The following is a 27919-nucleotide window of genomic DNA, read 5'->3' on the forward strand; positions in this document are numbered from 1 at the left end:
ACCTTGGTTGGCTGCGTCAGCCCAAGTGCTCTACGTTGTTTCGCGAGAGCGAGTCGAGAACTTCCAGCAGCTCCTAATCAATAGCGCTACGGCTTGAAAGTGTCTCCAGAAGGTCGATTCAGTCCCTCTTTGTTCGTGAACTCTACGGAGTGGGGACATTGTCAATGTACACATCGGACACAGTACCGCTCTAACTAAGGTTTCTGACCTTCGAAGACTTGATGATGGCCGGTTTGTTGCGGTCTACTGTTGGCTATATACAAAAGACGACATACTCGATGAGCTCTAGATTGACGGTGCTATTCCTTCGTCGACCCTTGCTAACTTGAATCAAATGTGGCCGCCCGGAGTTCGCTACAAATACATGCTAAGCACCAACCGAACAATCTATTTTTGGAGTTCTTGAAGCCTTGATATCCATGGACGTATAACTCCTGAACTCAATTGGCAAGTGCGTTCTTTACTTGCTTTGTACGTCGCCTGCATTTTTTTAGAATCTTTAGGCTCTTAGTGAATCTTTGGGCTAATTTCAAATACTTGGATTTTGTTTAATTTAGTTCAAGCGGGTCAGTCATATGTCTGGCAGGCTTGCATTGCGCTAGGTGATGCTAGCGACCATTACGGTACTGTCGCTATGAGCTCTCTTCCAGCAGCTGGTCCTGCAAGCGAAAGTTGCTCGGCTAACTCAATTGGTAGAGTGTGAGACTGTGAGTCCCCTCTGATTGGCCCAAATACCGTAATCTTGAGCTGAAAATGACTAATAATCCTGCTCCAGTTTAAATAAAAGAGATATCTCAAAGTTGCGGGATCGAGACCCGCGTCGAGCGTTCATTTGGCTCATTCGAGCTTTTCTTTTTAATTTTTGACCAAAACTTGCCAGTAAAAGACAATTGACAGTGGGACAAAACATTTCAAAAAGTTTTGCATGTTGGAGAGTCGAAATATATGAAGCCGACGAAGGTAGGCAGATCACATGACATGCAGGCGGAGCGGACGAATCGATAATCCTCGATAAGAGAGCAAACAAAGCAGACGGCAGGCGAGCTTCCTCGAATTTTGAACCATCGCTCCAGGCCGTAGGACTACCTTAACCCCTCGACTAGGAGGCAGTATGGGCCTGGCAGTATCATGCGAAACCTCCACCCTATCCAATTGACGCCTTTTATCGCGCACCCTTGGCGATACGTGCGGCCTGGCGTCCGATCACCCGCGCGTTACCTCCGGCCACCCACGCACTCCCTTCCTTCCAATCGTCTCCTCCGCCTGCTAGCGACTGCGTCCATTCCTCGAAAACTCGATCTTCCGGCTCTAGATAAGAAATGGCAAGCGAAATGGCAGTCCGCGGGCGCGTCGTCGCGACCGGTGGCAGAGATGAGCTCGGAGCCCAAGCCCAAGTCCTACGTCCTGTCAATGTTCCCCTACCCGTCTGGTACGCTGCACATGGGCCATCTTCGAGTATACACGATATCTGATGTGATATCACGGTATTACAAGATGCGCGGCCATGATGTACTGCATCCCATGGGGTGGGATGCGTTCGGATTGCCGGCGGAAAATGCGGCGATCGAGCGAGGCGTGGATCCGGCGGTATGGACGGAGCAGAATATTGCGAAGATGAAGGAGCAGTTGAGGCGTATCTCTGCTTCGTTTGATTGGGATAGAGTGAGTGGAATTTGAGAGTTGCGACTAGTCGCGTTGTCAGTGCGTGTGACTGACCCGGGCGTTTCCTATAGGAACTGGCGACCTGCGCACCCGAATTCTACGAGCACACACAGCGGATTTTTTTGATGCTATACGAGAAAAGGTTGGCATATCAGGCCGAGGCTCTGGTCAACTACGACCCCGTTGACAAGACGGTGCTGGCAAACGAACAGGTGGACGCGAACGGCTTCTCATGGCGATCGGGCGCGAAGGTTGAAAAGCTGAACCTCAAGCAGTGGTTCTTCCGTATCACTGAGTTCAAGGAAGCTCTGCTAAAGGATCTCGACTCGCTCTCGGGGGCTGGCCCGAGCGTGTCTTGTCCATGCAACGGAACTGGCTTGGGAAATCACACGGAGCAAACGTTACATTTCCCGTCACTATTGGTGGAGATGGCCAGGAAGTCAATGTGAACGTTTTTACTACCCGCCCGGATACTCTGTATGGTGTTGAGTACCTCGCGCTGTCGCTGGACCATCCCATTGTTGTAAAGGCTGCTGAGAAGGATGCAGCGCTTCGAAAATTCTTGGACGAAGCCTCCTCGCTGCCAGCTGATTCAAAGGCTGGTTATCGCCTAAATGATGTGTTCGCATCTCATCCTTTGCGGATGATTGACAATGAGAGCCCGCACATACAAAGGAAGCTGCCCATCTTCGTGGCACCGTATGTCTTGAGTGACTATGGCGCGGGGGCTGTGATGGCTGTCCCTGGCCACGACAACAGAGACATGGCCTTTTTCAAAGAAAATGTCAACCCCGAGTACATCCCTGTTGTCATCGAACCAGAGTCTCCAGACAATGCAACAAACGATAGCATCATATCAGCAAAGGACGCCAAAGCTTTCACTCAAGATGGTTTCTTGACTTCGCGTTGCGGAAAATACCAAGGTCTACACTCCAAAGAGGCTGCAAAGCAGATCGTGGCAGACCTGGAAAAGGTTGGACAAGCTAAATTCGTCGAGACTTGGCGACTGCGAGACTGGCTGATCAGCCGGCAGAGATACTGGGGAGCTCCTATCCCGATCATCCACTGTGGTGATTGTGGCTCCGTTCCAGTACCGGCGAAAGACCTGCCCGTCAAGCTTCCTAAGATTGAAGGAGAGTGGCTGAAGGGCAAGAAAGGCAATCCACTTGAATCGTCCGAGGAATGGCTTCACACTAATTGTCCCAACTGCGGCGGTCCTGCAAAGCGCGACACAGATACTATGGATACCTTTGTAGACTCGTCCTGGTACTATTTGCGCTTCCTGGATTCCGCGAACAAGGATGCTCCATTCTCACCTTCCATTGTGCGGCCTGTGGATGTGTATATTGGTGGCGTGGAGCATGCTATCTTGCATCTGCTCTACGCTCGATTCATTTACAAGTTCCTTGCTCAGTCTGAGCTGTTCCCAGCAATCTCGCACTCTGATCAAGCCCCGGCCGAGCCTTTCAAGACTCTTCTCTCCCAAGGCATGGTTCACGGGAAGACCTTTACGGAGCCTTCCACTGGTCGATTCTTGCTCCCCACAGAGGTGGACCTGTCTAACCCTGACAAGCCATTGATCAAGGGCACCAAAATCACACCCAATGTGTCTTTTGAGAAAATGTCAAAGAGCAAGTACAATGGTGTTGACCCGACTGTTTGTGCGACTAAGTACGGCGCCGATGCCACACGTGCTCACATTCTCTTCTCTGCGCCCGTCAGTGAGGTCCTGGAGTGGGACGAAACCAAGATTGTCGGTGTAGAGCGTTGGTTCGGTCGACTGTGGAAGCTCGTCCACGACGCTCAGCAAACCCTCACTGACGCATCCTTCGCGATCAATGCGGCTGATCTGGACACCTCGCACGGTCATGTTGTCTCCCTTCGTCCTTCACTCCAGGACTTGAGTGACTCCGACGCAGACGCAGTCCTGGCAACGCATAACATCGTATCATCCGTGACATCGTGCATTGAGACAAACCCCTACGGTCTAAATACCGTCATCTCAGACCTAATCAAACTGACTAACGCCCTATCATCGGCCCCACCTTCCTCCTCACTCGCCCTCTACCTATCAATCTCATCTCTCCTCCGCCTCCTCTCACCCATCGCACCAGCCCTTGCCTCCGAATCCTGGGAGATCCTCCACAAAGCCCTCGTGAAGAACATCGACCCCCCAACTGAAATCCCATCAATTCATTCCGCCCCATGGCCTACACCCCTCCTCACTCCAGACCAAGCAGAAGCCCTCTCCGCCCGCGGCGGCCAAACAGTCGCAGTCCAGATTAACGGCAAACTGCGCTGCGCCGTGACTATCCCGCGCATGGACTCATCGGCGACTTCTGCTTCCACGGGTAAAGCCCCGCCGCAGGAAGAGCAAGACTGGATTATTAGTCGGGTTCTGGAAACGGCCGAGGGCAAATTGTGGCTGCAGGAGAAGAATGACTGGGAGAAGAGGAGGAGGGTTATTGTTGTTAAGGGAGGGAAGCTGGTGAATGTTGTGTTTTAGGTGGGATTGTTTTTAACTTTGCTTTTCAAGTGCATTGCATTGCGCTGCGTTGCATTTGCATTTGCATTTTGAGTCGTCTGGGGGTTGTCACTGTATGTGTGTGGGGGTAGCTCTCCATCCTGCAACTTGTATTTTTACTACTTAACTAGAATTGTACAATAGATCTAACATCAATCTCTCTCAAAGAAGTGCTGAGGTTTTGTCGCTTGTTAAACATAAAATTGATCCAGCTAATGCGGTTTCGAGGTTCCATTAAGCCCTGACTGAATCTCTGCCTATTGCATGAACCCAGATCTTGAACTTAATTAATCTAACTGATCCTACATCACGACTCCCAAGATGCAAGTTCAATTGTCACCCGATTTATACTGGTTTCCCTTCCATCTGGATACTCGCTGGGACAAAAAAACTCGATCGAGCCAACATAGGGCTATGTACAGTAGTTGTATGTAATCTACCACACACAATACTCAATCTACAACTAGCATTTGTATGTGTAGTGACAGAAAAAGTAGTGATAAATAAACTCAGCGTTTCAGTGCCCCACCAGTAGAGTTCTATCGCTACCCCCGAAGTCCAAAAGCAAAGTCACCGCCAACTGGGACCACATCGGTCTCAACAATCGGGCCATGATAGACCTTTCTCCCCCACACTGCGTACCAAAACAGGCCGAGGGAGAGCTCACCAAGAAATACAACGGCCGACCAGTTCATATTCTCCGGTGTAACAGGTAAACTTGCCGGGAAGAAGGAGAAGAAGATCGTGATGGTCAAGAAACAGATAGAGGAAATGTTGATAATGATACCGAATCGACCAAGGATCCAGGGTCCATATTGGATGTTTTCGTTCTTAATCTTCTTGATCACCATGAGGACGATTGCAATTTCATATGATGCAAAAAGACCCGCCGTAGTAAGCGAAATAATAGCGTTAAACGCAGCGGTCGATCCCACATTGATGACGCAAATCAAGCCCGTGATAATGGCACAGAGAAGAACAGCAGGAATAGGCAGACCGGAGCCTGAATTGACCTATAGGTAATTGGAGGAATTAGAAACAGCTCTAATTTCACGCGTAAAAAAAGTAAACGAGAGAAGAAAGAAAAGGGAGATAGTTACATGGGCTAGAAAGTCGGCAAACGGTAGCCCCTTATCTCTTGCGAACGCCCATGTAAGGCGTGATGCAGAAGCTAGGAATCCGAAAGATGCACATATTACAAGCACAATCGGAATAGCGGTCATGACAGACGTTCCTGCATGGGATTTTGTGGCATTGAAAAAGACCTCAATGAAATCGTACCCAGTGGGGCTTTCCAAAACCGACATATCACCAATGCAGAAAAGGAATGCAAGCACAATAGCGAACCCCAGAGCACCGTTTAGCAATATTGTGCTAATCATGCACCATGGTACGATTGTTGAGGCGTTGACAACTTCTTCGGCTATAGTAGGTTGGTTAGAAGACCGAAGAGGAGATCGAAAATGCATGCTTACCCATATGACAAGGGCCATCATAGCCTGCAGGACTGTCTGTTAGATATATTTTCCAAATGTGGAAGGGTGAAATCATACCGATGAATGGAAGATTTGTTCCCATCAAACCGATCAACCAGGTGAGACCCGGGTTACTCCACCCGGAGCTATTGATGAAAGAGCCGAATACAAACTCGGCATTTTGGTGTGGTGCCATGTATACAAGTGGAATAAGCACAGCGAAGAACCCCATGACGTGAAGGATCAGAATAAGACCTTCTGCCCTAGGAAGAAACTTTGATCCAACAGAGTTGATCACAACACAGACAGCCAATGCGGCGAACATGAGCAAAGTTCCGTGCCACCGTTCAAATGTATAATCCGGGTAATTCAAAACGAGAAGGCCCTGGGTGACCGTGGCCCCAAAATATACACCTGCAGCAGTATTTGCCCACCACCCTATCATGTCAAGCCACCCAGTCACCCAGCTTAGAAATACTGCCTGGCTCTTGGGGGCAAGCATTGCTACCCAGTGATATTGTCCGGATGAGGTAGGCGCCCTGTGGATTCCATTCGCCTTTGTTACCAGATCAATCAGACCGAGGAGCTTCGCACATTGACGCCATCTCAGCCAACGAGGCTGCTGTAACTAGAGCTCCGAACCAACAAAATAGGAATCCGTAAACCAGTGTCACAGGGCCTCCGAGAAGCATCGCGGTGGGATTGGCACTGTGGATATACATTAGCTTCTGCAGAATGGGTAATTCGAGCGCGGGAACTCACAAAAGTACTGCCTCCCAGGTACACATCATCGTAGTTGTAAAGCCTAACATTGACAAGAAACCGAAGTTCCTCTTCCTTTGTTTAGCCCACTTCCAAAGCAAGAATATTAAGGATACCATCCATACCTGGAACCGCTGCTTCTTACCATGCCTTGCCAGGTCCTCATCATCACGGTGCTTGTATGACTTGGAACCCAGCTCTTGTACTATCAATTCTCCATCTCTGAATGCCATATTGGAATTGTTAAAGTAAAGATTTTAACAAATCATACGCAGTAAAGTTTAACGAGGTAGGGGAGAGGTAGATGAGAAAGAAGGAGAAAGACTGATTCAACGAAGGAATTACTTTGGATCCCAACGCTAGGCTATAAAATCAGCTTGCCTTAGTTTATCCATTACTACAGTGTCCTTTGAAGTGATTAGCTCGCTTGGGGTTGCGTTAATGATTTAGTCTCGAGTGAAACGAATTGATTTTGATGAAAAGGGGGCGAACGCATTGACGGCTACAATCCATGAAGCACTAGCCCGGAGTTATCTCTGGAATACATGGAACTAAGCGCACCAGGAGTCTTTCTTGACCTACACTGGCTACGAGTTTATGCAAAGCGGTGGATTTGCACCGTATGCGGTTTGATTGGTGGGTTTTAAGGGGTGTCAAGACTTATGCGTAGTCCCTGTACTCCGTACAATGACTCGCAAGTTGGACACACTGGCTCAATACACTCTATGATCTAGTATTCTGTCAGTCAAAAGCCTCTGGGGGAAGGGGGCATCGGGTAGAAACGCATTCTAAGAAGCAGCCAATGAGTGCAATGAGTGCGGGGGTTATAGGTGGGCCAGTGTCACTGTAAATCGGAACCCCCGTCGATCCGACAATTACAATACGACGGAAGGCCACACGGAAGTTACATAGGCCCGTGTTTATTAATGCTTAGCCTCTTCATATTTCGAGGTGATCACTAGAGCCCCACCTAGAGAAGATTTTGGTTGGCTGGCCTACAGCGAAACCTGTACGGATTAACCCTGTTCTCCTTCCTCGCCACGCAGCACAGATGGGGGCCATAAAGCGGACCAGGCGTACAAGGTATAACAGGGATCAAAATCCTTTCAAAAGCTATTTGGTAGAAAGTTTGGCCCCCTGCACAAGGAAGAGGTCTAGCAACAATCCCACAATTTTGCCTGCCATTCATTTTGCTTCTGAATCTCCCCAAAATATTCTTGTTCAATTACATCCAGGGTCTGTCAACGACTCAATATGGGCTCTAGCACCAATTTGTTCATGCGTCCTATTTACTCGCAAGAGCAAATAAACCAGTATTTTGATCGAATCAACTTGCCCCAACATCATCGGGAATCCCTCGTGATCAAAGAGGGCCCAGATATTGATCATGACACTGCTCGGGTCTTTCTAGGAGTGTTGCAGCTCCATCACCTCACAGCCGTCCCTTTTGAAAACCTCAATTTGCATTACTCCGCCCACCGCAGTATCTCCATAGACAGCCAGGAGGTCTTCGATAAGATTGTGCATCCCAATACTGGTAGAGGCGGTTATTGCATGGAGAATAACACCCTGTTCGGAACCGTTTTACGAAGCTTGGGATATAGTGTCACCTCGGTTGGAGGACGTGTCAATGAAGCTGTGCAGCCAATGTCTGCGTCAAGGAACTGGAGAGGCCCGAAGTACGATGGGTGGTATGGCAAATTCTATTCCCCTCGACATAATTCTCTAAACCAAAATTTAACAACTCAAATCTTAGGAACCATATGGTCAACCTTATTACCATCGGGGAGCAAAAGTATCTCATAGATGTTGGCTTTGGCTCGAATGGGCCACATCAACCTATACCTTTACAGCGGGAATTTAAGTTCCACAATGTTGGCGATCAGTTTGGACGGCTTCTCTCTGGCCCCATTCCTCAACATACTAGCAAGAACCAAACCCTTTGGCAGTATGAGGTATGCAATGGGGAAGGGGCAACATGGACCCAGGCCTACTGTTTTACCGAGACGGAGTTCATTCCGGAGGACTTCACGATCATTAATTACTACATGAGCACGAGTCGGGAAAGCTGGTTTACCTTCCACGTCGTATGTGTGCTGATGCTTTTGGATGAGGAGAGTCAGAAAATCGTTGGAGATCTAACTCTGTTCAACAATACGCTGAAGCGTCGTTTGGGAGCGACGTCCGAGGTGTTGGAAACATTTACCTCCGACGAGGAGCGCGTGGCTGCTCTAGCGAAATTCTTTAATATCCCTGTCTCGAAGGCGGGCCGAGAAAGTGTCCGCCATACCAGCTCGGAGATTCTATAGTTTATTAGTGTCTCACTTCAGAGTTCTCGGGCGAACTAGCCGCAGAATAAACAAGATTCGGAAGGAACTTTGATCAGTAGCATTCATTGGTCGCTGTATCAATTGGGTTGCCTCGAGACTTTCTTTCTTCCCGCGGGGCTACGGGAAGGACAAACAATAATTGACGGTACTGGTGTACGTACTCCTCAATTTACCAAGACAGACTAAAGTATGTACGTGGCTCTAGCCTGATGCTTGAACTTAGGTGGGACTGAGATTGTGTTTTGGGGTGCGATGGGGCTGTTTCGTAAGCCCGGTAGATCCCGCGGCCAACAAAACTACCCTAATGTGCCTAAGCTTTAGGTGCATTTTGGTACCCTTGCGAGGTTACATCGAAACGCACTACTAACAAGGTTTGTACATCTTTACTCTATATCATGAACTTTGTCTGTTAAAGCAAATATACATTTCCCTCTAATTTTAGACGTTGTATTTGCGATGTGTAAATGTTCATGAGTAAGGGGCCTTGCAAAGATATGGGAGTTTGAATAAGCTACGGCTTGTTTTGATTTTGTCATGTGAATACTATCAAATTAAATGCTCTCCTCCGTAGTGCGAAAAGAAAGAATACAGTAGGTGATAGGTGACTGTGGGTTCAGGATCAAGATGCTTTTGGGCACTTGAAAATTATGATCTGTCCAAGTGATTTTCGCAGACTGGGGCTAAGATGAGGGGGTAGTGCTACAAGGGGCATACTCATTCTAGTCAGGGACCCTTAAAAGGATCTGAATAATTATGCTAGCCAGGCGACCCCCTGCTTAGCGAATTCCTTTGAGTATTAGTCGGAAAAATGTTACGGCGAGCGTTAATCAGAAGGCAATATGGAATACATAGTTCGAGAGAGAAATTAACATCTCGTGAACGTCTTGGTCAAAAAAGATGGTTGCCTGTGATGCTAAATTTTGTAGTAGATAATGGCCCCCTAAATTTATGTGCCTAGGACGGGGCAGACACGGGATTTTAGAGTTATCCATGCAATGGCTATTTCGAACAGCGTTAAGTGGCAGCAGGGATCCTGAAGGAGCCCAGTTTGATACATAGGGTTGTATTGCTTCCCATATCTTCGTATAATCCGCGCAGTGGAACTGCTTCATGTCAACCGAATGATTCCTATGTGACTCAGGGGATATTTAACTTGACTCATTTTGGAAGACTCATCTGGCCTTACCATACCCTCCAAATGCATCGACTCGATGCACGCACAAATTATCCTGCATCACAAATCCCAGCCAACCATGTTGACGAAATCGCGATCGCAACTTTGTACCTTTTGGTTATGATGCTAATGGCTGTACTCATTCGACTTACCTTTCGACTGTATATGCTCAGGTCGTTGCATTGGGATGATGGGATTGTAGTCCTTTCATCGGTATGTTATTTTTGGTTGTATTCGGTGCTTTTCCTTCTGATGTTCAATGAATATGGACTGAGAAGTCGAGGAAAACAGGTCTTCGGGATTGCTCAGTCTTGTACTATCTTTGCGGGAACACAACATGGCCTTGGAAAACGACAAACGGATCTGGCTGCGGATGAAATAAGCGCAATAGAAAAGGTAAAATCCACCTTTATACTGTATTTTTTACATTGAATGACATTGAGACCTCTTTCTAGACCCTCTACGCGTCCGATCTGCTCTATGTTCTCAGCCTAGCCCTCTCAAAGAGTTCAGTATTACTCTTCTTGCAAAAACTGTGTGTCAAAACACCGCACAAGAGGGTATGCTTCTGGTCGTCAATACTTGTGGTATGCTGGATAATTCCAGTATTCTTTGCTTTATCTTTCAAATGCGGGATTTCCAGTCCCTGGAATTTAGGAAATCAACATTGCATCAACGCTGTAAGCTTAACCTTGAACCAACCTCAACATCAAAGCTAGCTTCGCACTAATAATCGTCTCCTAAACAGTTCGTCTTCTGGGCCGCTATATCTCCGATAGATATTATTACGGAATTGGTAATCTGTGTACTTCCACTATACATTGTCATGCCCGTCCAAATCAGTTTCGACAAGAAGGTTACCGTGGTAGTCGCATTCGCCTTTCGCAGTTTGTATGTTCAATTCCGAAGCAATCACAATTATTTTCATAGAGCTAATCATTCCACCCAGTGTGATCATCACAACCATAATCCGACTTTCCTTTATGCACCAAGGCCAACCATCAGCAGATATGACTTCGTATGCCTACCGAACTACCGTTGCCTCCCAATGTGTCCTCTGCATAAGTCTCGTGACGGCCTGCATTCCATGTTTGAAACCTTTCCTCGACGCATTTCAGAGTGGAATGCTTAACGTCTCACGAAAATTCCACACTGGGGGAAGCTCAAGTAACTCAGCCGGCAATACATATGCGTTAGTCAGCATTGGTCGTGGGGCAAAGGAGTCAGCGAATCGATCTCGATACATGGAGGACGAGGTCGAAGTTTTGGGAACATCAGCCGCAGCATTTGCGGTTACAGCTCCGGTAGAGCCATTCAAAGAACCTCACTCCACAAAAGATATTCACAGGATCGACCATTGGAGTGTTCATTATGAGTCCAGGGATCGGAAATCTTCGGAGTCGGTTATCGATGAGATAGTATCGGAAGTAAGCGGGAACAGAACCGGGCACTGTTTGTGATAGAAACTCGATCTTCATAGACCATGATCCTTAGCAAACCAAGAAAGACTCATGCTACCTTTCTAGTATATGTCTGTAAGCGCTCACGTGAAATGACGTTTGTCATGAAAGCCTAGGCCATACTGTCTTCCTACCGGCAATCGGGTCTTCGTCCACCTCGGAGTTGATATTTTAGAGAGACGTATCAGCAGTCACCAAGGTATCAAGTCAAGGCCTACGGTATCTAAAACCTCGCAACGTTATTTGGCTTTTGTCACTGGATGTGTGTGGGGTAGCTTTCCATTCTGTATTTTGTATTCTTACTCCTTGACTAGAATCAAACGGAGAAATAGTTATACTAGGAGCCGCCGATAATCATGATGATTCAGCCATCCCCTTCGAAACCCCAGTATCAGTAGTACCAGCCTGTGTGGTCATGGAGCTGACGGTGGACTGTGCGAGAGTATGGGCGCCCTCGGATCTTCCATCAACGGTTTGGGCATGCCGTCGCACACACGAATCTCGGTGTTATCGACGCGAATCATTGACTGAAGCTCATCGATGTACTCCAGGGTCACCTTCACATGACGGTCATGGTTCTTCTTGGCCGCCTTCAAGTTCTCCTGAAATTGCCTGGCCTGGCTTGCCAGCGATCTCAGCATATCAGTGTCGGGTGTCATTTTGGGAGTACTAACAGAAGAGGTTGATATTAGCAGTAATTTGGAACAGAGTATGCACGAAGATCCTGAGGAACGGGAACAGGGGAGAGCTGACATGGTTTAGTGCAGTTTAAGGATATATGAGATAGTTATCTCCCTGGTCAACTGGCAGGTGACTAAGCGACCATAACTTCCATAAGTTCCCACGATCGAAGATTCTATCATCGAACCCGACAGCAAACAATGTAGAAACCCGGCATGGAACCCAAGACGATAGTAGAGTCGCGGGGGTAATGGATTGAAGTAGTCTCTCTAGTCTCTCGGGAATTTGGCAAAACCTTTGAGTCCTGTATACGTTATCCCATATAACAGAGAGGGTGGGGTGGGCAAAGCGTGAGCTGACTGCCCAAGTAGGTAAGCCCGAGGCTAATTTCTCGACAAAGCGCTCCATTTCCGACCTTCCATCCGCTATTGTGTTGTCAATGCCATGGACAAAGAATACCACAAGCTAAAAAAATTTAAAACTTATCCTCAGTTAGTCGTGTCAACTAGTGTTCTTCGAAAAATTGTATCTATGACAATCTTTCCACTGTACTTCGCCTGCATATTTCAGTATTCTATTCTCATCGGGATCTCCGGACTAAGGAACAAGAACGATCGGCAAACCCCTGAACACCATATTGTCCTCCGTAGTTGGGCACTTGACAGTGACGTAGTACGCTTTGACACCTAAACCCAAATCTCTGCCTCGATTAAGGTTGACCGTGGCCCCAATTCCCCAATGAACTTACCCCGCCCGCTACCGAACTGATGTCGCCACACAAGAAACCAAGCAACGTGTCGCGATACCTCCAACAAGATTAATCGTTCCTGAAGTCTTTCTTTCGTCGGGGCCGGTCTCATAACCTAACTAGACTGAAAGTGGGCCTGGATCTACTATCTCGGCCTTAGCGGGCATCTGGCCGCTGCAAACAAAAGGACCCTTGGGCGCTTTGATAGGGGCGCTGGCCTGTCCATCGACTGGGCGTGCCGCCTGCTCCACCCAAACATCAACATGGGTGCGAATATTTTAGTTACTGGTGCATGTGGCTATATGTATGCGCTACACTTTTCAGGCATAAGTGCCGAGCTAATGTCTTCGTATGCAGTGGAGGATCTATCGTCGCTGATTTTGCACGCCACAAGGGCGGTCTCCTTGAGACGGCCAGAATACATGCTGCTGTTCGGTCAGACACGCAAGCTGAGAGTTTGTCGACATTAGATGTCACTGTCGTCAAAATTGATCTGAGTAATCCATATGCTTTGGCTGGATATATGATTCGTAATGACGGTGAGTTTGGGGATGGCATTCATGGTGTACTCTACTGATCCTTCGTTCCTCTAGTTAGCATTGTCATCCATACTGCAACCTCAATAGACCCAGAAGTTGCGCAAAACTTAATAACAGCGCTGAAGAAGCGTCGCGAGGCTAATGGGAAAAAAGCATTCTTCGTTCATGTAAGATCGTCACACTCGGGCCTGGAAATAGAGGGCTATTTCTGACTCTGGAACAGACTTCGGGGCTATCAGCTTTTGACGATAACAATGGTTGGCCGTTTGGACTAGTACGAGATATTGACCCGGTCTATTTCCTTGAAAAGCAGTGTACGGACTCGTACATTGTCAGGCAGGTAATTTCTCTCAGACCCAACGCGTCATTCGAAGGCCCCCGCTAATCAATGATACAGGTCGACGTCCTGGTCGCCGAACAAACACAAGCAGCCGGATTGACTGGGTTGATAGTCATGCCTCCAACGCTCCGTGAGTTGAGGACCCGCTCAATGTGAAAGTCGTCTAACAATGATATAGATGGACGAGGCAGCGGAACCTGGAATCGACTATCACCACAAATCCCCGCCCTCGTCAAAGCCGCAATCAAGAATAGACAAGTATACAGATTTGAAAAAGACAGAGTAAGTTCTTCCTCCACGGCCGCATGGCTGACTACTTCTCTGTGTTACTGCTCCGCGTAGATATACTCATCTCCGTCACAGGAAGTCGTCTTAACACACATCTCGGACCTGACCACCTTCTACGCCCAATTAACCGAAGCAATCCTCCAAAAACGAGCACTCCCTGCCGGTATGTCCGGGTATTATTTCACTGTCTCTCACTCCGTCCGGTGGTGGGATATTCTCGATCGTTTAGCTGAAGCAATGCATGCACGCGGACTCGTCGATGGGCCAACCACAAGAGTATGGCCAAGTGATTCATTCGCGGCAGAGGCCCTCGGAGTTCCGGTGAAATTTGCGCGTAGCATATGGGATTCAAGGTAAGCCAGTCCCGACTTTCCAATCTCCAAGTGCCATTTCATGTACCAAGTATTCTGTGCGTTGAAAGCTAAATCCAGTGATTTGTGCAGTCCGAAGGTCGTTTGCTTGAACAAAGACCTGATCGGTTGGAAGCCTGTCTGGAATAGGGAGCGGTTACTGCAGAGTATTGATCAGGAGATTGATGACTATTTGGAGTTGGGAATGCCCAAAAGTAGTCTCCTGGATTCTCTGAGGACTCAACCTCAAGTAAGGGGGTGAGGTTTTGGTGGCAGTGGGAGGCGGGACAGTCAGTATTTGCAATACGATAGAGCCTTGCTTCAAGCTACGATGATGAACATGAGCATTACGAACATTATTGAAGCTTTCAAGAAGTCAATTAACTATAATGTAGTGTATTTCAAGGTGTGGTGGGTAAATAAATAGTTCCGTTTTGTACAGCTATCCGTGGGGAGGATTGCGTATGCGAACTTTCCCGATGCACGCTCTACTGAGTCGTCGGTGTTCTGGGTGATTTTCATTATGCAAATTGGGTCAGGAAACACGCAGAACAATGTCGCAGCGCAGACAGGTCTCAAGGAGGGCAAGAAAGAAGACGAGAGAGTGTCGATGCAACATAACACATTAAAATAATGTCAATACCCGCAATAGTGGCACACGAGTGATCTCTCGGAGCATTTTTTGTTAACCGCGGGTTGATAGTGTGAGTCAGTAGTCCTTCTGAGAGTATCAATCGTCTCTCTTCATATCTTCAAAAACCTCGAGGTTTGTTGATGAGGATGTCCTCCTGTAGAACCAGGCCCTGCTCCATTTGGCGTTTACTGTGTATTTTCCGTAGAGGATGTAAGGCTCATGGATTTTGCCTTCAACACAGGTAGAAACACCGGGAAATACAATAGCTGCACGCGCTCCTCGGGTGTCACTTTCCATTGCCGCGTGCAATGAAGCTAGGCTGAGGCTCGCTGTGCGGAGAAACTTTCCATTTTGGGACATAAAGAGGTGGTGTATAGTCGAACACCACCGCATTCTCTGATAATGGGGCAGAGGTGTACCTGGCGGAATTGTATCGACGAGTTGGGTCATCGTCGAGTTGTAGATAGGAATTTCCCAGAAATCTAGTAGCCGGACCATGTCGGCCATGTGATATGAATTCTGAGGCTGACATGCTACCAGACATCCTTCCAGCAGCAGACTAATCGTTTATCTGAGCAGTCGAGCTCGTGACAGACAGTTTTGCAATCCACACAGTGCTCTCAGAAGCAACGATAGGCTGTCTCTCAACCTGAAGGATTGTATCAGGCCTAGTGGTATGTTGATAGCTTTGCTGTGGAGCGTGGACATTTTTGCGCCAAAAACGGGATTTCTTTTGATGATAGCTCTCTAGCAGGGTTCCTAAAGATGTATAGGTTGGTTTCCATCCTGCGATGAACGACACCCTGTGTCCACAACAGACATATGGTTATCATGATGGCGGTCAGGAGTCGAGAAGAACGACATGAATGGGGACCTTTATTAGGAGAAGTCCCGGTCAGTGTAAGCGAGCGTGCTTCGGTGAGAGGGGGTGGTACATACCTTCTATAATTCTTATAAGCTCGAGGACCGTAAGTCGCCTCCATCATGCAGATCCCACATTTACTCGGGCCTTTCGCTCACTTATGACTGTGCATGGTGACCAACTACACCGAAAAGCGTTTTGTTGACTATCCAGATTCGGATCCTCCCCTTGAGCTGCACGAATGATGAAGGAGAGGTTGCGGTGGGCAATTTCTAGAGGAACAGATACCTTGGTGGTGCTCAATGCACCGCAGGCATTTAGAGCTTCGGCGAGGAATTTCGACGTTTCGTAGTGGACCAGGCTGATTCAGGATTAGACATGAATTGCACAAATGACTGGGAAACGAAACTGACCATATAGGGTGGGGAATGTATACATAATGAACCACATGGACAAGCATCCACCGGTATATATGCTGTCGGTGTCGTGACTTCCGAATCTCTCTTTAGCCATTCGGAGTCCATCATGTTCGGTCACAACCATCTTGCCTAACCAGATAGGGACTGATGGTGACGGGTCGAAGAGATGTCAAAGTTGGAGAACTAGACAAACCCGAAGTCCCAGCTGGATTTAAGACTCATTCCAAGTTTGCAAAGGCCGCAGTCGACGATACTCGACAATGACCGGGTTCTGCATATGGCGGGAGTATTCGTCAGTTGTGAGTTTTAGAGTCATTAGCTCTATCGAAGTATCAGGCAGAGATGCTGTAAAGCTTCTGGGTTTTGTTCTTAGGTTTCGGTATCACAGTCGCACCCACACCTGTAGCTGAAGTGAAGGGAGGGAGGAGAATGCCATAGGAAATTCCCTGCAAACAATCTCCTGCTACAGTCCGATACGCGGGTTCCTATGTCCGCAGACAAGTCCCACGACATTTCCTGGTCATGCCATGCCATGACAGTGACAGGGATCTGACAGAGCATTCGCATTCCTCACCGTCACAGTGAATAATATCCAGAGTAGAGCGAAATAAGGGTCAGAGTTCCGCGATTCCGCCGGGGCGCCATAGTGGCCGGACGAGGGTTCGGTGTAGTGATATCCCAACGAGTGCCGAGACGACAGCGAAAAGATGATAATATGTCAATGGAAAAAAAAAGAGAATCCCGTACAAGGGCTGAAGGGATTATTGTTTGGGATTTGGCAAAGAATATGGCTTCCAATTCATCTTCGAATTCATGTAAGGAAGAGCATTGAAAGCACGCAGCGTGAAAGCCACGCAATGAACCAAATCAGAAGAAGACAGGCTTTACCGGAATCTTCTATCCCACAACAACATGAGTCTCGGTATCCAAGTAACTCGAAACCAATCGGCACCAAGGCGTGACGTTAATAATGCTTGTCGAAAACAACAACCTCCCAACAGCAACTCACAAACCAAAGTCCCATCGGAACAGTGAAGTGTTGATGGAGAAGAGAATCGAATGAAGGTGTCAAAGACCAGAGGTTGACGGAGCACTCCTATCAAAGCCATCTTCGAAAGCTTTTATATACTCCATCTCGATCCAAAATCCCACGACAGTGGAATCTTCGTGATAAGGGCGCGATTTGTCAGAATGGATGTATCTATGCGAAGACAGCTCCAGTCTCTGCATCAGTGCTAATTCGAGTAGCAGAAGCCAACGTATGAAGTATCTCGCGTATGAGTGAGTCAGGTCCAGCTGGGGAGGGACTGGTGAAGGGGAAGGGAGGTATGAGGTACCAGATGTAGAGATATTGACGGCGAATCTCGCCACTGTGAAGAACGAAGGAAGAAGGAAAGAAAGGAAAGGGGCAGATCGAAGAGTATATAGACTCTCGGGGCTAACGGCAAACGCTGGTCCAGGAACTCTCTAGGGAGATATCCTCCTGGAGATCTCCAGGAGGCAATCTCCATCAAATATATATCATAGAGGAGGGAATTGCGGTGTAGGTTCAAGCATTAGGTAGGTATGTAGTAGTAAGAGTATCAGCAGCAAAGACTCCCTCGTCTGCCAGACAAGTTCGATAGGACTGATTCTCTTCGTATCGGCGAGCAGCCCTGGACGATGAGTCGGGATCATCGACAACGCACTCAACCATATTCGCTCCCGTTTAGATCTTGACGGTTCCCTGACACGCTGTCCGATGGGTTTGTTGGCATCGTCATGTTATAGGATAGTTCATGGCTGACATGTTGCTAGACGTGGATATATATCCCTAGACACCGAGAGTGGGTGTATATATACCAGCAATCGAAAAGTGGCGAGGAAGAGAGATTACGAAAATCAGTGAAGATGATGGATATTGACCAGTAACTTGAACAACGAACAAAAAATCAAGCAGAGAAGCAACTTTGTTGTTGGTTATGTTTGTTATACTTCTCTCGGTCCAACATTCCGCCGAGACCGAAGTGTAGAACTTCCGCTTTGGAATATCCCACCACAGGTATCTACCGTACTAAAGTACCTAGCCGCTAAGCTAGGTTACACAGAACTAGGATATATATTCATTACGAGCTATCATGACTGCGCTCCAAAAATATAAAATATAGCAGCTATGGACATGCCGTAAGACTTCATGACATACAAGAATGGATTCATATGCAGATCGCAAGGCTCAAAACTGTACCGCCATGCAAAACACAGATTAAAACATGAGGAAAGAGAAGAGAGGAACCAACCCAAACTCGGGGCCAGTCCAGTCAGCCCTGTCATACCTATACCTCATTTACCATCCTTACCACCCTTCACCCCAAAATCCACCAACGCATTATACGACTGCGTCAACGGCCACAACGCCCACGCAAAACCCATCGCCCCAACCACCAACAACACATAATACACCACCGTCCAACCAATACTCAACTCCCCATCCCCAACACCAACACCGCGCCCCTTCCCATCCTCATCCTCTTTCCCACGCACCAGCGGCCCCAAAGGTTCGCCCGCCTCCACACGGCCCCAGAATCGGGGCAACCCGCACCAATTGCAGAAGCTATGGACCAAGATGACGGCGGGCAGGGAACCGGTGCGCAGGTACACGAAGGTCGCGTACCAGCCGAAGGCGGTGGTGTAACCGAATTGGAAGAGGGAGCGGAGGAGAGCCGCGAGGGCGGGTGTGTCTGGGTGAGTGAGGCGAAATTCGTAAAAGTGGTGGATGTGGGCGATGCCGAAGTAGAGTGGAGAGAGAAAGGTGATGCGAGCTGGGGAGACGTGTGCGAGGATGTGGAGGGGGACTAGGGCGGAGCGGAACATGACTTCTTCGGTTATGGGGCCCTAGAGATAGATTGTTAGATATGGCGGTTCGCATTGGGTGTGGAGCTGGAGATTGATGATATCGAGATCAAGGACGATATCGAACATACCGCGATGTAATTCCTCCACCCAATCCACCCGCCCAGCGACTCGGACCATTTTGCCCGACTAAACCACGAGCGCCATTCGCCCTCGACGATCCCGTGCTCATACAGTGGGCCCACGAACAAGATCGCCGTAAGCAGTAAACTGCGCAGAATATCGCCCAGATCGATCGGCCACCAACCCAGTAGGCTCACCGCAGCACTCGGCGAGGAACCGCTCTTGTCAACGACAAGCCATAGCACCACTAACGAACAGACGAGACAGGAGCCTGTGACGGTGCGGATGCGCGCGCGGATGACGGACGGCGCATCGCGGCTTAGACTGGGTGATGGTCTGGTGGAAGGGGAGAGGTAAAAGGGTACGACGTAGAGTAAGGTAAGGGCGATCTGGGAGAGATTCGTTAGTGTGCGAGCACGGGCGTGGAAATCAAGATAAGTATCTATGGGAGATCGAGTGGTGCAGGGAAGAGAGTGTGATATGTACCGAGAAGAGCGCGACAGTTTGCACGGATAATGAAGGTTCATCTGGGCCGGGGGTTAGCTGACAGGTCTGAACCTTGTGGTCGTCGAATGGGACTGCAAGAGTCGCTGGGTTTGGGTTGGGGATAGGAGGAAAAGAGGTACGAACCCTGATGCTTGGTGTAGAGACTCTTGAGACGAGCCAAAATGCCGACGGGAGCCATGGCGAGGGCAAGTTGGAGTTGGCGATGGCTCTCGCAACAAGTGGAAGCTTCGGCCAGTTTATCGAGGCAGAAGGCGGTTCGAGACCTTTGTTGTTGCGGGTGACGTGGGGGTGACAATACAGAGACGGTGATTACCAGTGATGAATGGGATTCACTATAAGAGAAAGTTACGTGGGTGGTAATGACAGCGTTACAGTACGCTTTTTGGCCCTGGGAGCTAGATCATTGGACTCAACCAGGACAAGGATGATGGTCCTGGGATGATTGTTCTTAGTATTGTTTTAGATAATGTTAGTATTAATAAATGAAAACGGTCATATTCAGTCAGCCAGTCTCAATCCACAAAACCAGTCTTTGACAATGACAATTGCACTTTCAACCACACCCCCGACTACAGTCCCGTTCGCAATATATATACACATACATCCTCAACCTTGAACCCGGCCCAGCCAGGAACTATTGAAATCAAACCTCCGGGGCAGGCGAGAGGTCGCATTTTCAGTCCCGAACACATGGACCGAGCGTCCTTTACACTCGTGGTTGACTCTAGTGCCTGGATCTGTCGAGTTTTGTGAGGCATCAGCTGCAGGGCCATCCCTTGGAGCCCACATCTTCATTTTAAAATCTGAGTCAATGCGAGGGAAATCGTGGGTCGTAATTCTCCGATTTCACGAGTGTCAATAGCAAAGTGGATTTTTGTAGTTTGGTTGCTGGGTGACGGACTATAATTTAATGAGTGGTCCGCGAGGGTGCGACATAGTCTTGAGACATGGATCTGTATGGAGTCTATCGTTGTTCATACATCTATTTTGTACGGGATGGGTGTTGCGGCTTAACAGATGACAGGCACTGTTACTCTTGCTTTCAATTTCAGTCAGTCCTGTCTGGATCGGGATGTCAGACGGCGCTAACGTTTTCCCTCGCTAACTGATCGTGGTTTAGTTGGCCCGAATCCTGGAGGGGGAAGACAACGCATGGGGATCCACCAGGCTGACGAAGAAGAGGAGAAGAGAGGAATTGCAGGATACACGATGGAGGTGGATGGGGCCTTTTGGTAGACTCTTCGGAGTAGCATACGATCTCCATTCAATCTAGAGCACTAATGGTAGGTACTGTTAGTATAACTGATCAATTGATCCTAATTGATACTTGTTGACCCCTGCTAGACCCTACCTTGTGATATTATTGACTTCCTTTTGACCCGAGTCTACACCTATCAGCAACACCTTAAAAAAAGCAGACTCCATGAGCACAGCCATGAACCGTACAAATCCAGAGCCGACCCACTTCTCTACTTTCAGTTCTCCATATTTAAAAAACAAAAACAAAAACAAAAAAACCCGTATTCCCCTCCCAGAAAGCCAACGGTCGAGACCCATAATTTCGCGACCGTGCAGAGAGCAATGCATACCCCTGCGCCCTGGTCCTGGTCTCTCGTTATGATAGGCGCTCATCGTCCACTGGCTGAGGCTGTGACTGGCGTCTGCTTCGATGGCGCTTCACCGCCGCTGAGCAACAAAATTCCTGGCGCCCCCCTTGAGATCGCCAAAAGTGTCTCACTTCTTTTTTCCCCTTCTTTTTGTGTGTTTTCTTGTGATGTTGTTGCCGCCAGTCGTTCTGCGTTCCCCGTCGTTCTTTTGAAACGCTTTAATGACCCCTTCTTCTTGACGCTCACTAATGTCGCTGAAACGATCTTAACTCTTAATTTGCTTGTCCTTGACGACTTGACGCTCATTGATTCCTGACGCTCTTTTTCATGAAGAATTTGACCACTTCCCCTCCATACACGAAGTTATAGAGTCGATATCCATATTTCTCCACCACAACCGGTCTCTTCCGGCTTATCTTGTCTTCCATCGACCCTCGATTCAACATTCCTTACATTGAACCAATCTAGGAAAAACATCAACAAGTCCCCTGTTTCGGTCAACGTCATTCTTTCTTATGATTCTTGGATTGGCCTGCTATTTTGTGTGCTCATTCGATTATAATCACGATTTCACATTCTTAATTGCGGTTGGCACATCGCGTCCCCCAATTTCACCAACATCATCGCCTTACCCTGGATGATGCCCTAATTCCTCAACTCGACACAATCTCGACAACCTCACCATCGACAATGCCGACGTCCAAGCAATCAACGTCGCCTCCACCCCGGCGGCGACGCGCTCTGCAAGAGCGCACCTCAGCTCATACCAATGAAAGATCACCAACTCGGTCTATCCAATCACTTCGCATGGTCCATGGGGACAAAGAAGATACCGACATGTATACCGCCACGCCGTTTCCCACCAAGCCAGAGCAGATCTTGCTGCCGATTCCCGGCAAAGGGCAGCAAAACTATATCTCGGATACGGGCTTCGCCTATGCAGATACCCCCGGCCCGTCCACGTCGACCGGGTCGTCGCCCGCCTTTAGCCATGCCGCGGCCAGCAGCGCGCACGACCTGTCTATTCGCGAGACATGGGATGTATCGTCTACCGTGGATACGCTCAATTCGCCGCCCCAGATGTGGGATGATCCCACATCGAGCAAGTCGTCTCTGCCGGAGGTCAGCCCTATGACCAAACACGAAGAGTATACGTCAGACGGCCCCGACGAGCCGGAGTACTCAGACGATGAAATGATAGTCCTGCCCACTGCGACGCCTACCATCAAAGCAGTCATTTCGGAACCGCCAACCTCGCCCAGGTCTGTTGGCGAAGATGATCAATCGATAATTGCCTACTCCAGTCCCAATATCGAGCAGATCGGTGCACCATCCAGCCCAAACTTTGAACCCATTGGCGCACCCTCGAGCCCTAACTTTGTCACGCTGGATAATTCGAGCGTCAACTTCCTGCCACCTGGTACGGACAATTCGGATTCAGATCCGCGCTCAAATTCGCTGTCTTCCTGGAATTCGCGTGGAACAGCCGTTCGACACGCTGGTGTGACCGCGCCCTGGATCCATACGGCCGGCTCGTCAGAGCAACTGAGCACCCGCTCGGCATCACCATTCCACTCCAGCCCTCCATTGCGCTCAGTCTCCTCGTTCCGAACTGTCTCCAGACGTCCCTCAGCCAGCCGGTCACACTCCGCAACATCCTCATCACGCAGCTACCGCTCCGTCCCGGAGATGGCCGCCGCCATTGACAGCGGTATCCCCATTCAATACGCGCGTATCCGAGCACCATCGTCCAGCTCCCGCGCCGATACATCAGTCTCCTCAGACCGTGACTATACTCCAGTCCGCGACTTCACGCCCGGCCCAGCCTCCGGCCGCTGGAACCCGCATCTATCTCGGGTATCATCAGTCTGGTCAGACGAAGACCTCGCCAACCTCGCCGCCACCGGCGAACCCGAGTCCACCCCAGCCCGCGAGCCCTCCGAACCGAGCATCCCGGCCTCAGCCTTGACATCCAAAACAAGCACCTCCAGCGTGTGGCTAGTAACAGAAACCGATGACGACGAGCGCCTAGACAGCCTCACCAATCTACCCCCACGACCCGGATTCCCAGGAAGTCTCTCCTCCGGCTCAAAGCGCAGCAACAGCACACGCAGCCTCAAACGACCCGGCACAGCCTCAAGCACCGTCTGGCACATCCTCCCCACCTGGGCAAAGATATACTACCGCGCGGACGCACTGGGCCTCAACTCGGCCTTCTCGATAATGGACGTGAGCAGACCGTCCTCCGCGAGACCGGGCACTTCCAATTCCAGCGTCTTCAAATTCACTCTCATGCCCACACCACTCAACATTCCCCGCGGCCGATCCCCCGAACGTCCACGCTCTCCTCAACGTCCCGCCTCCCCGCCTCGACAGCAGCCCCCCGCCGTTACCGCTGCTGCTGCCGCCATCGCACTACCCCGGCGGCCCGGCGCGGTACGCTTCGTCCAGCGCCGCCTCGAAAGTGACCCTCTCGACCCGCGCGCACACTGGGTGGCCGATCCCGAGGAAGAAGGCGAAGTCATCGGCATGCCGCGCCACAGACAACGACATAGCTGGTCGCCACATCTATACACAGATCGACGGGGGATTCCGCACTCAACGAGTACATGGACGGCGCCGTCGTTGGACTCGACGAATGAGCCTGTGCTTGGGAGGAGGAATGTCCAGGTTTATTCTTTTTGCCTGGGGTTTATATTTCCGCTCGGTGAGTGTGGTTTACAATCCCTCTTCCCTCTAAATGAGACTTGCGCTGCTTGAAATCGTTCCAGTATAGTTGTGTGGGGTGTTAAACTCATACTAACGTTGTGTTACAGCGTGGATAATCGCATCATTCCTGCCCCTCCCGCCAATGCCAAAACTTTCCCCGGAGATGATGCATGTAGACGATGATATCGAGATGGCCCTGGAGTCGCAGTTGGTTGCGCTGCAGCGTCGACAACACGAGAATGCGCGGTGGTGGCGCAATTTGAATCGGTGGATGATTTCGCTTGGTGTGGTGATTATCGTTATTATTGTGAGTATTCGGGATGAACTTGACCTGCAGATGAGATGAGATGAGGTGAGGCGATACTTGGAGATGGGGGCTAATAGTGAGATGTAGATTGCATTGGCTGTTATTGGTACCACGACGGGCTTTTAATGTCTTCTTGACTTGGTTTTCACGTTGACCAACCGCCTGCCTTCTTTCGACTTTGGGCTCGACTTGGCTTTTGTCGTTTGATTGGGACATTCATCCCTCTTGATACACGTATACACGTCTTTCTTATTCCTTTCCTTGGAACTCTCTTTCACTCGACTCGACTTGATTTGACTTGACTGAATCCGTTCTCCAACTCCTATTCCGGGACTTGACTTGTCTCCAACTACCACTCTGGTATTTGCTTTTCCTCTACAATTCTTACCTTTCACTTACTCGAACTCGAACCTCAACTGCACTTGTACCTGCACATTCGACTTTGTGAATCGATTTTCACACTCAACACAACCCAGCTCTACATCTTCCCTCATTTTCAACATGGCATTTCCATTTCCATTTCCATTCACAGCACTCGAGATGAACCTTTTCCTCTCAAGTGCTGTCTGTTATCATTCTCTTCTCTTCGCTGCACATTTCTCAGATACGACTACATGACACGATTGGACGCACATAGCTAATATTCCCCCTATCACGCTGCACTTGACTGGACTTGACTTGATACTTTTTCATTTTCCTCCATTTTGCGTCTTCGTTTTTGTCTTCTTCTTCTTCTTTCTCTTTCCTTCTTTTTGTCCCTCGTGGTATCTCTGATTAGAGATGTATTCGATGACGCAAATTCCTTGATTCTTTACCATTTACTTCGACTTTGACTTTCACACGTGACATGTGTTACTTTCTACCTTGAACTCGAACTTGACGTCGAGTCTACACTTCTATTCTCTTTTCTCGATTGCATACCGCGTCTGTATAATGGATATATGCTCTCATTTCACATTGTTCCGCAAATGCTTTTGTATGCTCAATACTTTATTCATATACACTTGTTGTACCTATAGGTATCTGAACAAGCCCTCTAGGGGAGGCCCCGCTCCGCACGGCACTGGCCCCTTAGTTATATAAACTTAACACTTAGTTGTATTTAGCTACTTTAGAGACTCTCTCTATTAAATAGGTATTATCGAGTACACTAGTTAGTTATAACGCCCTAAGAAACGCCTATCCGGTTATAAACTAACCTAATTAGAAGATGATTCGCTTATTAAATAGATAATCTCTATAGATTTACGTAGCTTCGCCGGCGATTCGTTGGAGCTCAGTTGGTCGAAACTTGACGTATCGTTCGTTTAAACGGTCGGCGTCGTTGAATCTAGCTCACACGCAGTAGCTGAGACAAAAGCCATAATATGCTTAATTTACATTCATCGTCGTGATGTATTTCGAAAGAATTCCTCGTGGAGTGCTGGTGGGCTGGTGGATAAGTGATGGCGGGATGAAACAGACATGGCAAGCTGCTCGGAAAAGACCCACGGTTTGTGGAAACAGGGAAGGTGCGACATGCTTCTAGCAATGGTGAGTCTCTGAAGAAACTTTACCATTGTTCAAAAATAGCAAGGGAGGGAAACATTGAGCGCACAAAGATGGTGACGGGCGTGGGTTCACTTGTAAGTTGACAGGTGAAGGGGGAGGGAGCTAGGTTTTCAAGGGTCAAACGGGAGTGGGCTGCCACGTCCTCAGAAGCAAAGGTTAAATCGATTGTGATCCGATTGGGTCGTCCACAGGAGCGGGCTGTGCCTTCCCAAAAATAGGCACACAGCCCCAGAAACTGCATTTAATATCCTGGGAGCTACACAGCTCATAGAATCGGCTTGTGTACAACTCAATTCGAAATTGCCCTTCCACGTTTTACGCAGAGAAAGGATCTGGAACCCTAGCGCTAGGACAATACAGAGATACCCTATCACGAGTTGAAGCTATTGAATATATGTATAAGCTCTCCAGTTTTATCAGAACCAAGAGCGCATTATCGAGAGAGGTCTACGTTATATCGAGAGGATAGAATATCTATTTTCTCAACTGCTGATAGCTGGAAGAAACAGAGGAGGATGACTACCTTAGACCAAAGCAGATTAGTGATTACCAAATTAGAATTTGCGTAATGTAATAGGCACGTTTCCATTAAGCACGTCGAAACTCCGTTGCAAGGAGGGCCGTGCCGGAAATGGGAGTTTACTGTAACAATAATTCCTCAGCCGCACTTGCACAAGTTCCGATAAGTAGGCCTTATTTTCTCTCACCAAATCTCTCTCCTCTACCCTATGATTCCCATCCAAAGCGACCACTTACGACCATCCTCACCACTACCTAGTACTCAGCCCCACGAGCATGTCACCTAAATCAGTCCCTGAAGGTATCTGGGCCGACCAGCCCTTCAAACTACTGGATACGCCAGGCAAAGACAAGCCAGTAAGCGGAAAACCCTTCTACTGCTGCTGCCCCGCCACCGTACACCAACACAGCCAACACTGTGGACCGTACATGATCAATACTATTTCTGCTAACACCGCCTATAGCTCTCCGACCCCGTTGTCTATGTAGCCTCGCACATGGCTCTTGTGCACAACACCTTCATCCGTGCGCTAAACAGCATATACTTGCACGCTCCCCTTATCGCTCCCGGCAACAAGAGCCTTGCCCGCGATATGTTGACTTATTGCCAATGCTGGGTGGCCCTAGTGGCCCTGCATCATCAAGCCGAGGAGAACTTCCTCTTCTCGGCTTTTGAGAAGCGTATCCCAGCCGCCAAGGGTATTCTAGCTACCAATGTGCGCCAGCACGATGAGTTTCATAGTGGTTTGGATGCGTTCAAAAAATATGTTGAGATAGCTCTTGCAGGAGGCGAGCCGTATTGCTCAGAAAAACTTCTGAAGCTAGTTGATGCGTTCTCAGAGCCGCTGATGAAGCATTTTGCTGACGAGATACCAACATTGATGCGGATGCAAGAGGCAGGTCAGATAGAAGAGGTCATGAAAATACACGAGGAGTTTGAGGTCATTGTGCGGAAGGATATTGATGCGGTAATCTTTCACCCTTCCTCTTCATGATCTCCACAGATTCTTATAGATTTGCACCGATAACGGGCTAATACTCCGCAACAGTCAAAGGTTGGCCCAATGACACTGCTCAACGCTGACAAGACCTTTGAGGGCGGCAAACATCCCTTTCCCGTCATGCCCAAGTTCGTACCGTACCTGATCAAATATCTTGTCTCGCGTAAGTATGCCGGCGCCTGGAAATTTGGCTCGTGCGACTATTGGGGCCAGCCGGTCACGCTGTTCATGAATACACCCGAGGGGAAGCAGGCCCTTAAGGCGGGTAACGAGTAGATAGATATGTGCCGAGAAGACACAGAGAGAACGAAGGCGCATTCCAAGAATTGCAGAATCCGTATAGTGATATTGGTAGTACTGAGTCAAATCCAAGACTATATTTCTGCTACTCCGGCTTGTACAGAGGATTTCGAAAACAGTTTCCCCGCCAAGCACTCACGCTTTCTTTCCCACCGCCCCACTCTGATCGCGCTAGGCTTGATTAGGCTAGAAAACGCCCTTTCAAGGGGGCATGTAGC

The 27919-nt window shown here is 48.8% G+C and overlaps 8 protein-coding genes across 8 annotated transcripts; 5 read left to right on the forward strand and 3 right to left on the reverse strand.

Moving 5' to 3' along the window:
• Positions 1 to 1128: 1128 nt before the first annotated feature.
• Positions 1129 to 4168, forward strand: N7458_006023 (leucine--tRNA ligase NAM2; the record flags this gene model as incomplete). Its single annotated transcript, XM_056909405.1, has 3 exons — positions 1129 to 1662; positions 1734 to 2019; positions 2091 to 4168. The coding sequence occupies 3 exons, from the start codon at positions 1129 to 1131 to the stop codon at positions 4166 to 4168; spliced, it is 2898 nt and encodes a 965-aa protein (XP_056765109.1).
• A 563-nt stretch (positions 4169 to 4731) lies between these two features.
• On the reverse strand, positions 4732 to 6656 carry N7458_006024 (amino acid permease; the record flags this gene model as incomplete). Its single annotated transcript, XM_056909406.1, is given in 6 exon segments — positions 4732 to 5199; positions 5287 to 5609; positions 5662 to 5685; positions 5740 to 6289; positions 6304 to 6369; positions 6432 to 6656. The coding sequence occupies 6 exon segments, from the start codon at positions 6654 to 6656 to the stop codon at positions 4732 to 4734; spliced, it is 1656 nt and encodes a 551-aa protein (XP_056765110.1).
• Positions 6657 to 7677: 1021 nt separating this feature from the next.
• Positions 7678 to 8732, forward strand: N7458_006025 (arylamine N-acetyltransferase family protein; the record flags this gene model as incomplete). Its single annotated transcript, XM_056909407.1, has 2 exons — positions 7678 to 8114; positions 8180 to 8732. 2 exons carry the CDS (start codon positions 7678 to 7680, stop codon positions 8730 to 8732), a joined length of 990 nt encoding a protein of 329 aa, XP_056765111.1.
• A 3068-nt stretch (positions 8733 to 11800) lies between these two features.
• On the reverse strand, positions 11801 to 12046 carry N7458_006026 (uncharacterized protein; the record flags this gene model as incomplete). Its single annotated transcript, XM_056909408.1, has 1 exon — positions 11801 to 12046. One exon carries the CDS (start codon positions 12044 to 12046, stop codon positions 11801 to 11803), a length of 246 nt encoding a protein of 81 aa, XP_056765112.1.
• A 1033-nt stretch (positions 12047 to 13079) lies between these two features.
• On the forward strand, positions 13080 to 14967 carry N7458_006027 (NAD-dependent epimerase/dehydratase family protein; the record flags this gene model as incomplete). Its single annotated transcript, XM_056909409.1, has 9 exons — positions 13080 to 13120; positions 13174 to 13355; positions 13410 to 13522; positions 13579 to 13695; positions 13753 to 13825; positions 13874 to 13977; positions 14038 to 14336; positions 14427 to 14583; positions 14776 to 14967. The coding sequence occupies 9 exons, from the start codon at positions 13080 to 13082 to the stop codon at positions 14965 to 14967; spliced, it is 1278 nt and encodes a 425-aa protein (XP_056765113.1).
• Positions 14968 to 18576: 3609 nt separating this feature from the next.
• Positions 18577 to 19885, reverse strand: N7458_006028 (CAAX prenyl protease RCE1; the record flags this gene model as incomplete). The annotated part of the gene is made up of 4 exons (XM_056909410.1): positions 18577 to 19119; positions 19209 to 19589; positions 19687 to 19778; positions 19831 to 19885. Coding segments are annotated over 4 exons (1071 nt in total), but the record flags the coding sequence as incomplete, so codon positions are not given.
• A 2119-nt stretch (positions 19886 to 22004) lies between these two features.
• N7458_006029 (putative serine-rich protein) lies at positions 22005 to 24456 on the forward strand (the record flags this gene model as incomplete). Its single annotated transcript, XM_056909411.1, has 3 exons — positions 22005 to 24021; positions 24131 to 24330; positions 24418 to 24456. The coding sequence occupies 3 exons, from the start codon at positions 22005 to 22007 to the stop codon at positions 24454 to 24456; spliced, it is 2256 nt and encodes a 751-aa protein (XP_056765115.1).
• A 2220-nt stretch (positions 24457 to 26676) lies between these two features.
• N7458_006030 (hemerythrin domain-containing protein) lies at positions 26677 to 27677 on the forward strand (the record flags this gene model as incomplete). The annotated part of the gene is made up of 3 exons (XM_056909412.1): positions 26677 to 26757; positions 26865 to 27368; positions 27450 to 27677. 3 exons carry the CDS (start codon positions 26677 to 26679, stop codon positions 27675 to 27677), a joined length of 813 nt encoding a protein of 270 aa, XP_056765116.1.
• Between the last annotated feature and the right edge of the window lie 242 nt (positions 27678 to 27919).

This window comes from Penicillium daleae (genome assembly GCF_028827525.1).
Source record: "Penicillium daleae strain IBT 16125 chromosome Unknown utg000006l_segment0_segment0, whole genome shotgun sequence".
NCBI classification, from domain to species: Eukaryota; Fungi; Ascomycota; class Eurotiomycetes; order Eurotiales; family Aspergillaceae; genus Penicillium; species Penicillium daleae.